Source organism: Dunckerocampus dactyliophorus, chromosome 21 (assembly GCF_027744805.1).
Source record: "Dunckerocampus dactyliophorus isolate RoL2022-P2 chromosome 21, RoL_Ddac_1.1, whole genome shotgun sequence".
NCBI lineage: Eukaryota > Metazoa > Chordata > Actinopteri > Syngnathiformes > Syngnathidae > Dunckerocampus > Dunckerocampus dactyliophorus.
In genome coordinates, this window is record NC_072839.1 from 11,274,348 (window position 1) to 11,286,382 (window position 12,035).

General features: G+C 43.4%; 2 protein-coding genes across 4 annotated transcripts in view; one reads left to right on the forward strand and one right to left on the reverse strand.

The window, feature by feature from the left end:
- Nucleotides 1-12,035, reverse strand: part of gpr158a (G protein-coupled receptor 158a) — a 126,505-nt gene that overhangs the window by 81,638 nt on the left and 32,832 nt on the right. The gene's annotated exons all lie outside the window — the stretch shown is intronic.
- LOC129174264 (rho GTPase-activating protein 21) overlaps nt 1-12,035 on the forward strand; it is a 46,220-nt gene that overhangs the window by 6,568 nt on the left and 27,617 nt on the right. Inside the window, exon 1 of one of the 3 annotated variants that reach the window (XM_054766061.1) lies at nt 1,463-3,222. The exons of the other annotated variants lie outside the window; for them this stretch is intronic. Coding sequence (XP_054622036.1) covers nt 3,139-3,222 — 84 coding nt within the window. The 5' untranslated portion in view covers nt 1,463-3,138. Of the gene's footprint in view, nt 1-1,462; nt 3,223-12,035 lie in introns of those variants that run through there. 3 annotated transcript variants of the gene reach the window in all.

Below are 12,035 nucleotides of genomic sequence, written 5' to 3' on the forward strand. Positions count from 1 at the left end.
CATGCCCAAGGCATCTCCGTCAACACTGCTGGCTGCCTCCATCTTTGACACATCACATTCACACTCCCTCCTCCCTCCATCCTGTCATATTTTAACCCCCCCAGCCTTTATAAGCTACATCTTATGTCATGCACTGGCTGCTAGATAACACAGATAACCCTTTAGATTAATTTACCCTTCATGGTTTTTCTCCTGGCGGCAACATTCTGTTTGTGACATTTAACCACGTGTATGAGTTTCTTGTTAATGGAGCCTTATGTAACCGGGCGCTATCAGGACGTACTGTAGCTTAACCCCACTGTGTCTGTGTGAGCTTCGGAGGTCCTGGCAGGAAACTGCATTATTTCCTGCCGCCATCACTGGTGGAAGCGTTTGGGTGGCAGAGTGGGGCACCGTGATGAAGGAATGATTTCATGAATGAGAGAAAGGAGTACTTGCGCCATCGCCTGTCTTTATGTGTTCCTCCATAGAGACTTTTAAAATCGTTTTAAAGAGATCTTGACAATATGACTCCTGATACCAATACTGATCGTTTCACACATGCAGCAACTAAGGTCAATATGCAATGTTTCGAGTGGCATGCAGAGAGTGCCATCAGATCCATATTTAGCATGTGACTAGATTATATTGGCTTCGATGAGAAGGTGCTGCGACATGATGTCACGCTTGTTTACATGTAATGTTAACCAACTGCTTTTGATTGAGTCCAAACTAAGTTCTTCAAGTAAAGCGACTTGCAGTTCTAGTTAGGGGCTAAGCTCCACATTTTCGAAGGCAATTGGGATGTTGACTTTCTCAGAAAGCATCTGTTTTAAATTGACATAAATACATATTGTATAATGCAGCAATAGCATAATATAAATTAACTTTGTAAATGTGCCGACATTTCTGTCAATCACATTGCACATTAAACTCTTAATAATATGCAATGACTTACATCAATACTGCTAAAAACACCAATACATGTAGGGAATAAAAAGATACCCGATGGCATACTGTAAATTCCATTTATGGGTTGTGGTCAAAATATGTCAGAATAAACATGCTAGTATACATGTTATACAGATATCCTCAAAGTTTACTCCTGTAATTATGAGACAAATGTCATTAGTCAATGACTTAGGGCAGGGGTGTCCAATGTGAGCCGCAGCTTGTTTTTTATTGTTCCATGGCACATTGTAGAAATAAAAGAGACAAAGCTAAAATATTGATACTAATAACTAACAATAACACAAAGCTTTGTCTTTAAATATATCTAAGCAAATCATAAATATATTTCAAATACTAAAATAATATTAATATTCATTATAAAATAATAATTTAATAATGACTATATTTATTAATATTACATTTTAAATAAAATATATTTGTAGCCTTTTTTACAAAATTTTAAAATACATACAAAATATCAAAGTGCCCCACCTTTTGATTTTCAGTATGCAGCCCTCGATAGCAAAACTTTGGACACTCCTGTCTTAGGGGCAGTTCCTTAGGTGCCCCAGCAAAGACGTTTCACTTGATGGCAGACATGTTTTTTAAGCAATGCTCAAATCTTGCACATATTTGCTTGTCAAAGGCGTGTACCAAATTTCCTTGTGATTCCGCAAAACCCCATAAACTTATTAGCGCACACTGAAGTTGTGGGTGAAATGTCAAGTGACTTTTGGGGGTCAAACCTTTGGCTCCACCATGTGGTATATTTGTCCAAAAAATAAGAGCACAGACTATATAGCAGCACATGTTTTCACCGTTTTCATCCAGGATTAGAAGAGCTCCACCATCGGGTGTCCTAATTTTTTCATGCGACTAAATGGCAAGTCTCTAAAGTTGTGCCGTATTTGTCTAAGTGACATTGAGGACCAGACGTATTCGCCGTTTTTTGGTCAACAAACCACGCCTAGACTGTGCTGGCTAACGGAAAGTCTTGTTTCTTGTGTCATTTCCGAGATAAGCTCTTCCGATTGCTCATGAAACTGTTTTGTCAAAGAGGACTATTATCTAAAGATAGCCTGAAGGTTTGGAGTGCTGATTGTGACTGCACAGTGGAAATGAGGCCACATCCAAATCAAACCAATGTTAAGATATTATGAAAGTAGTAGGAAAGAGTTGCGGGAGGATAGAATGAATGATGGCTAACCCAAAGAAGTCTTGTTTAAAGTGTTTAAAGTGGAACCTGAGTCGACCATGTGTGGTCTTTAAAGTATGTTGCCTCTAAATCAAGTTATCACTCATCCTGTCTTCACCTCCACGAGACTTAGCGCTCAACAAGAAAACAGCACCACCAAGTATCGTACTTCTTGTTGGACATTTCTGACCCCAGGATCTTTGTACATGAGCGAAAGAGGAAGTCAGCAGCGACACACAAGGTTTATTAAAATGTATGAGCATCTTAAACCCCCGCCTCAGGGTAACTTCTCACTGCTAATTGGTTGTAGCACTTGTTCTCACAGAGCGTTTCACTGATGAAGCCGCAATCGCAACCATCTGGGTGTCGTAGAGCCTCAAAGGAGGAATGTAAACAATCCTAGACAACTACTAGTTAATGGCATGCGGTAGTTGTGCATTGAAGTGAATTTTCAGCCATCTTCTTCGCATAGGAAGTGATGTGGTTGTACTTGATAGAAGTGCTCTGCAGCAGTGGGGGCTGCGGCACCCCTCCTCCAGACAGTCAGGGACACTTCCGTCCAACCTTCCTCGACTGGAGAAGTGAGATAGTTCCATCCCAGGTTGAGTCCTGCATTGCGTCCATGCTCATTTAGCTGCAGAGGCGAGCGCAGGGATGTACAGCCTTTGCACCGCCATGGATGAAGAGATTCTCAGTGCACCGTCATGTCGCAGTGAGCTCTGTAACCATGGCGATGCGAGGTGCACTTTCTAGCGGCGGACATTTTCTGTCCTGGGAAGTTGTTTTCTTGATATTTCCTTGATGATCCCCCACTTGAATCATTAACATACGGTAATTGAGGCAGACGAAGCGAGGAGGATACCCGCTGGTCTCACAGATGGGTATGGAGATGCACCCGGTGCCTTCTGTTGACGGTCCCCCCTCGTCCCCTGGCACCCTCCTGTCTGCTGGCGTGGCCTCGTGGAGCGCTGCCACAGTGGGTTCTGCAGCTGAAGGCATCAGGCTTCTTCAAGATGTCTCATCTTAAAGTTCTCGACTGTATGATTAACAACAACTGGAGCCTGGTCTGTGATCTCTACTGTGCCTGGAACAATCAGGTCGGTCTTCATGGGATGTGATAATAAAGTGTTTGTCCTATATAGCATGATGTCAATGGTGTCCTCTGGTGCTCTCTTGGGGGTTCCAGGAAAGGCATCCCCGATATCTGCTGTATTAATAGCCGGCATTCATTGAGCAGTGGAAGTGGAAACTGTGGCGTGCCTGGCATGCTGACCTCCGAGTGTCCCTCCCTGTGCTTGCCGGCCATGTAGTCTCAGGGGGAGGGGGGTTATTAAATGTGGCTTATTAAGTTATTTACCCAAGTGACTCCAATCAAAAGCAACTCAGCTGAAGAATGTTTCACTTCTGGCATAGTTTAATCTCTATATTGTGACTTTTTTTTTAAACATATCCGACACTACATATTCAAACGGTGTCAGGGTGCAAAGATCAAAGTCTTTCCACATTAGGAAGGGGATACATACTAGTACACTAAGCAATGGTGCATATTGATGTGGCTCTCACATACAGTGCTCTTTGTGGTGTCCCTATACTGTCTGTACAGTCTTGCTGTTTGGGTCTTTTCACTGGACACTGACACAGGCATCTCATTGTAGCCTAACCCCGTCTTTTCATTTGAATGCCTGATGTAAGGAGTACAGAAGGATTTGCCGTGTCGGGCCGTGCTTCCCCAGCCCCTGCCCTAATTCAATTTTGGGAGTGCTGGAAATTGTTTGGCTCCAGTGCGCAACTGATAGGCCTCTGTTTGTGGCGAAACTACTTGGCTGTCTGAGGTGCTGAAGACAGCCTTTGTGTGGCGGTGGACTCATGAAATATTTACAGGCTAACACCTGGTGGGAGCGGACCAGAGAGGAGCCGGGGAGGCACAACAGAGGTGGCGCCCGTAAGAAATGTACAGCTGTGTTAGTATGTCGGCCAGATGAAAGTATTTATGAGGTATTGTTGTTAACTTTAAAAACGTCATTCAAAAACACTTGTTCAAAAGCGCTTTTATGCATATATACATATTTATGAGCTAACCTGGCCAGCCTGGGGAACCTCACTCTATTCACCTGTCTTTGTTGTTCATATATAACACTACTGCAGTAGTCACACCATGTTTTTTGGTTAAAAATGCACCAAACCTAGCTCTGGTCGCCTTTACTTCCTGTTTTGATTCCTACAGCTGCCCATTTAGGCGGCAAACTAGTTTGCTTTTGGCACTTTACTGTGATGAGCAGGGACATTACACTTGGGGTTTAACCAGGCTTGTGTCAGAAAAACCTCAAAGAGCAACTAGGATTAATAATTCATACATGAGGAGACCAATTATACCGAGCATCCAGGCGGGGGCACCCAGGGGACCCTAAGCGGTGCACCTGCTGTCCATCCCTAAACTGTCTGGAGCGAAGTGGCAGGTTGTTTATAAGGATGGTGTCTTTGTCCGCCGGCTTCTGAACTCGGAATGTTGGGTGAGGACTTGTCACCTCATCCGTTACCCTCACGTTGGACAGGGCCACGCCAAGCACAGTAGGAAAGGCCCCCCTCAATAGGGCCCACTCACTGATTTGTGAATGCAAGACTCATTGGAGAGATAATGTCCATATCTGTCAATTTGTATCATGTTTTTTGGATTTTTTGGTCCATCCCCTCATCTTCTGAGTTGTCTGATCTCTGTCTTGTCTGTTCCTTTCTCTGCGCTCGCCTTCCATCTCATTTCTCCTTTGTGGAAAAGCATTCCAGGCTGTTGGCCCGCACAATCGCCCCAACCATTAGCATATGAAAGCAGTTCAGGGGCAGTGAATACCGCAAAGGGGAAAAAAAGGAAGGGGGAGGAAGAAGTGTCATAAAACTTCCAACACAGTCCTAAGAAGACATATAAAAACTTAAGTGAGCCTCATCTTAGCACATGTGGCAGATATTTCCCGTTTCGATCCAAAATGCTTACTGAGCCTTCTTCTCTGCATCACTCCTGACTTATACAGTGCTCCCTACAGGCGTCCCTCGGCACTTTCGACTCTACGGCTTCACTTTAACGTGATTTTTTCCAAAATATATTAATTAATAAATCATTTAGGTTCATGATTGAATACGGCCTATTATTGGTTAAAAAAAGTGCATATGTAAGCACATTTTACTCTTTTTTTTGTGTAAATTAAGGATTTTCAAGCATAAAAATGGCAAATTGAACTAAAATACAAACATACATATTGGTATATTAGTTCATTTAAGGCATTCAGAAGACGCTGTGATGCTGTGATAGTATTCTACACTGGTCAGTGTAGGTGTCAGTAATATTACTGTTTTTATTGCAGGATTGAATTATTTTTACGATAATTATTAATACTATATAATATTATTACAAAATTATTACTATATAATTATTAATAGTAAAACTCTACTCTGAACCCCGACGTCACTTCGTGTCCAAACACCGGAACATATTTATAGCAACACACATTAATCCAAGTCATATTTATGTCTAAAATGGCTTATTTTCTGTTATTGTATCAACTATATTGGATGATATGAGTATAAAGGTGACTATAGGCTTGTTATTTCATGTCTTAAACCCTCTAATAATGTTAAAACTGGTATTTAGAAGGTCAGAAACAGGTTTTCTATGCTCCAGCTATGAAAATACTAAACTTAATATTTATAAATAAGGAATCGTACTTCACGGAAATTCACTTATTACCGTGATAAACAAGGGATGACTGTACAGTTTTGTGCACTTGTCTATCGAGTTAAATGTTCCCTATTATGCAAATTGACTTTTTAATGACGTTCTAACAGTAATATGTGTGTGTACATATCTTAAATTAAAGCTCAGCCGACTATCCGTATGAGATGTATGTGAGAGCTGTAAGTTTGACCATTTTGTTTTCTTCAGTGAATAGGTGTTGCTAACATTTGTGTCCTCACGTCCCACTCCTTATTGCTACATTGTTGTATGTGATATATGGCATCTATTACATTGGAAAAGTGCAGAGTTACAGTGTGTATGTAAAAAGTGCATCAGTGCACAATAACAAATAAAACAAAGACATGGCACTGCATACCTGGCAACTTTTAAAAAGCAGTAGCTCAGTTCGACCTCCTGCAGAGACGAGTTAATGTTTACACACACGGTGCAGTGCAGTTTTAACCTAGCCATAGATTATACGCAAGTAGGTCATATTTGATACCCTGGCTAGAAGAACAGGAAGAAATCCTTTTTTTTTTTTTATATGACTGCTGCGTCAACGGGGCTTCCAGGACACACTCTGCCGGCGGCCGTAAATTTGAGCCTCAGCAGTTTGGCTCATATAGTGAAAAAGGCGGCGTGAGCAGAATGCTGATTCACCTCATACTGTCACCGTAAAACTCCCATCCCCCTCCTTCTTCACAACACATAATCCCTGTGACATATGTGAACAGGGGCTGCTGAAAACAGGCGCTGATGCTGGCCGGTGCCACTTGATTGGCAGCAGCTTGGGGCGTAACTTTGGCGACACCTCGATGCACACTCCTCTTTATCATTTTATGAGCTCACCCGGAAAGAGAAAAAGAAGGTTGCTGCTGAACCTCGACTGGAGAAGACGCTGCAGCTCTCTTTGGTGCAATGGGGAGGAGCTTCGCTAGTGGGCGGAGCAAGAGATCACATGTGAACTGAAAATTGTTATGGCGCCATCTATAAGTGTGCAGCTCTTCTACCCGACCCCCCATTGATGCTCTCTCTGGACAAATATCACAATAATCCCTTCTGCAATTAATCATAACGTGGCTGGTGTGTGTCAGTCACCCTTTATTCTTTATTCTCATGCATTATTTAAGTGAGTCCCGTCCGCTACATCTGTGACCTTCTGCTGTCCTTCCAGCTTCCAGGCATCCTCTCTCTGTGTCTCGAGGCATCCCAGTAAAAGAGGCATTAAGTGGCCGCTTCACAAACACCCTCTCTCTATCTGTCTTTTTGGCAGAACAGCGCTCAAGAGCGTCACTACACCTCCAAATAAAACTGTGATTTATTAATCAAAAGTGATGAATTGAGCTGAAAACCAATCTGACAGCGCCAAGAAGGGAGGTCACCGGTGGAAAATGGTGCCAAATGTTTTTGTGTGCACATCCGTGGCCATTTTCTAGCTTTTAGCGCACAAATGACATCCATCTGTTCCTCCCTGGCTGTATTTTTGTCAAGTAAAAAAATAAAAAGCTGTGCCAGAGAGAGTGGCTCACGAGTTGATGAGTGTTTATTGTGGCGATGGAGAATGCACCGGACACTCCCTCCCTGTCTTATTTGAGGCCCGAGCATTGCGTGGTAAACAAAAGGAGGAGGGTGTCGACCAGAAGGAGATCCTTATGTCGAGGAGGTGCAGTGACACATGCTAACAGAGCTGGAGGAGATGAGGAGTTCTTATTGTTTCCAGCTGGTTCCGGGTGTGGTCGCTGTAGCCTGCGCCGAGTCCTTCAGTCTCTGACCTGTCTGCCAAATGTAGCTTTTTATGCATGGGGTCACAAAAATAACTAAAATAATGGTGATTGCTCAGGATTTTTTCCAAAAAGACACCCTAGGTGTTAGTGTCTGCCAACATTAGCGCCACTTTAGGACACAGTAATGACATAAGTGAACTGGTGTTTTTGTGTTCCAAAGAGCTAAAGAAGGAAAGTGAAAACTTTGAAACATTAGCACATGCAAGCTAATATTGATTTGGCTTATTGGCATTTGATGACATAATACGATGCGACGTGCATGCTTTTGCGATGTGATGTCGTCGCTGTTTGGACTGTCTAAAAGATCATGAAAGTGTCACTGGCAGCCTTATAGCCACAAAGCTTATAATCAAATAACCATCGTGCTTAACTCTTAACCGCTCTGTCCTTTTTCGTGCCTTTTTTGGGGGCTTTCCTCCATCTCTCGTCGGCTCGTTATTCAATTAAAGCAGTAACACACAAGCTCGACATTAAAAACCGCACGGTGCATCCCCTGTTGGGACGGCAGCAGTGAAGATCATCTGCGGGAAGCTCCATCAGCACCGATTAGGATCTTGGCCTGGTTTCCATTTACAAGAGAATAATGCCGCTCCACGGGTTTCTGTAGTAAAAAATTCAGGTTTTGGAAGGGCGGTGGAAAGCTGCGGGTTGGCAGGTGTGGAGAAGATCAGGAATTAACACAGGTGGAGACCTTTCAACCAACATGAATACACATATTTTTGTTTTGTTAGCCTTTTAAAACTGCCAGATCCTGGTGCCAGCGGTAAAGCTTACATCAATACACATATGCTACACATCCATGTAAACAGAACAATGTCAGCTAAAAAGCTCAACAAAAACACTTAGGAAAACAGAAGACAATTCAGACCACAAGCAGTTAAATTTGCAAATGCTGAAAAACAGGCTAACAAGTCCAAGACCAGCAATTGTCATGAAGACCAGAAAACAAAAGACTAATGTGACAAACTTGGCACTGTTGGAAAGCTAACACTTCATTCCCCTACAGCTAAACTAAACAAACTGCTTGATTTACACTTAACCAGCAGCATACTGTAGATAGGTCCATTTTCATGTCTACAGTCCCCATTAAAGTACCAACATCCATGCAGGCTTCGTAGAGCCACAGAAAAACTTGATTTATTTTGAGGTATCTCAAAATGGCCCTTCTAAGCCCAGAGTGCCTTTTTCAGAAATGACTTTCTTCAAGCCTCTACTTGGCTACTGTGGCGCTACGGTTTGGGGTTACAGCGTCACCTGTTGCTTTGGCATGCATATGACAGCCAGTGAATGTGGTTTCATGAGTATGGAAAATAATTAAAAAAACAATAAATCAATCTAAATATGACTCCTTGATCGATTGCTGGCGCTAATAGACACGTAGCCGCACGCTCACAAACCATCACACGCACAACGTTGAAATGTGCACACCTTCTCGATGCACTTATTCTGGGCCTTTCCACAGTCTCAACATTCCAGTGTCCATATCTCACTGAGAGACCCAACTGCTTTCAATCAGTCGGGTCACGAGGCTCTCCAGATGGGCCTCAGCTTTTGGGCGGGACTGCTTGGGACGTGGTGGTGGAGTGGGGGGCTCTAGCTTGTAATAGTCAACATACTTCTGCCCTTCTCCTCCCCTCCCTGGCTCGTATTGCGTCACCTTCCTCCTGTGAGACCTGTGCTGGACGCCTCACGCTACTAAGCTGCCACCGCTGCCGCCTCGTTTATTTCTGAGGCGCAGACTCTTACAGCGTTTTACTGGCTGACATTTTCCATCGTGTTTTGAAAAGAGCTGTGTGTGCTTTTGGACAGCGTCAAAACAGGACATGCTTTTTACAGTCCGATGAAAAAATGTAGGCGTTCGTTGCAGTTTACTGAAAGCTAAGGTCATCTGTTTTCACTGAGGCCATTTGATCTCGGACATGTGGGCCGTTAATAAAAATAAACAAAAGTGGCATTTATCACGCTACCAAACTTCATAATGTAGGAGTGCACGCATCATTCATCTCATAATTCACTCCTAATGTGCCAACAAAAGGATCAATCCACAAGGAATCTTTTGTTTTACTTCCTGGCATAGGAGCCAAAACGGCACACGGAATGAACATTTCACCGTAATTTCATTACTTGTTTTCAAGCTGCTCTTGGTCACCTTGTCATTATACAGCTTTGTACTCGTAATTGCTCCATGTTCAGCCTTGGTTTGACATTGTTTGCCACTGTTACCTGGATACTGGACACTTCATCTCCCCTTTCCTCCCTCCCGTCATCACCGTTGCAGAGGTCTCACATTACGTTGTTTCACTCTCAGCTGAGGCCTGCTCGCTTAATACTCAACAGGGTGCACACCCCGGCTGAAGGTCACGGCACATCCTCGCGACAGGAAACGCCTGGCATAGTTGTGCATATTTCCAGTGAAATGGAATTGAACTGAGCTGTTCCTCGAAGCACATTGACTGCAGTGTGGTTGTTGTTACCTCTGGCGAGGATGGAGTTGTCCAAATCCACCTGAGCAGCTGCTCTCTGAGAACATTGAGAATTTTATTTGTAAAAAATAACATAAATCTACTTGCTTGGGATGAACACTTTTAACGGCTATGTGAAGACAGTCGACTGTTTTGTTTTTGCAATAAAGACATTGTTGATCGACCACCTCCTCGTCATCCTTAGAACGTCCTCACACATTACAATATGATCTTTATCCTTAATGATGGTTGCAACAGTCAAGTGATTGAGACAAGTGCGGCCAATATTGACTACATAGTGCATTATTCCGTGGCGCACTGTACTTCACTACTTCTCGAGTGAGTCTTGCGTTTACAGACCAAAATAAAGTTTTTCGATAATTTGTGGGAAACCCTGCACTTGTTCAGCATAATAGATGCCATATACTGTATCACGTACAATGTCACATTAAAGAGTGGGACAGGATGACACAAATGTTGGCAATTCTAGCATAGCCACAGTGTACGTCCTTCAGTGCTACATTTTAACAGGAGCATCATGCTAGGTTAGCCTATAGGCTGAAAAAAAACAATGAAACTTAAAACTAACTTGTCTATAGCTGACTGACGGCTAGTTGGCAGAGCTTTAATTTAAGATGTGTAGCAAAGCCTGCTTTGCTCACACTCGCAGATGTAAGATGGATGAAAACCCCGAACTTCAAGAGTGATCGTTTTCTATCAAAAGGTGTGCAAACAAGTGAGGGAGATGTGTTTTTCTCATGTTTGGTGTTCATAAACCGACCCTCGGGGATTGCTGTTAGAACATTATTAAAACATTATTTAAATGACACGTAACACCTCTATGATTCACACCGATACCATTGGTAATAATCATGTAATTGGTGCACATGTATCTTATTATTCATTTAGGTAGCAGAGAGTGAGTCGTGACCCTCCCCCCGATGCCAGCGTGGAACATTTCTGTCAATGGGATTGACTGAGTGCAGTTTGCTTAGTTTAGCCACTGATCTCTGCTTTGCTAACAGGATTAGAGTGGTCGTACCCTCCAGTGGAGGTGCTGGCCACCCCTACAGGTGATCGCTGTGGGACCAGCCGGGCTACCCCGCCCTCACCTGTTTCGTCTGTGCTCTTGGTTTGTCAGTACCGATTTTAGCCTTGCTGAACTAATGAGCTCTATATTTATCCCACTGCCTGTTATGTTGTCAGTGTGTCATTACGCTTCCTCTAGCCATTTAATCACGACCTTTTGCCCTGTGCGGCTGACCTCCGAGACCTCTTAACTGGTGTTGCTTATGTAACACGCTGGTAGGTGAACAGCTTCCTCAGAGACAAGCTGCATACTTTAGATTGCTGTGACGTTATTTTCACTGCTTTAGCTCTCAACCCTGGCTAAATCATCTGACAGGTTAAGGGCAGGAAGCCTTTTTACTACGATGTAATCCTGCATTAAATTGAGAGAGACATTTACGGCCAGGAAGAAAAATGTTCTCAACTGGCTTCCAGAGAGTATGATTTTTAAAACACATGTAAGTTACTGCGGGTGCCCAGGTGGTAGTGGGAAAATGAAGATAAAATGCACAGCATGTGTCCACCTGCTCGCCAGGTGTCAGTTAAGTGTCTTGTCTTCAGCTACTCACTCACTCACACCTAACCCTTCACCTTTCACCCTAACCTTGCAACCTAATTCCTTTAACTTGCCAGGGAAAGCTCATTGTATCCATGTGTGGTCGTGGCGTGTTTATCGCCGCTGGTTATTAAATGTGGGTAGCCAGAGTAGAAAACATCGACTCTCCCGCCAACAGATTAGAAACAGATTTAATGCTTAATCGGTTGCTCTAGCTCAGCCCCACCAACAACCTGTGACGTCTCCCCCTCCTACATGGCACACATAGACACTCCCCCCAACCCCCTGTCAATGGCATTGTGAAGCCATCTGTCTG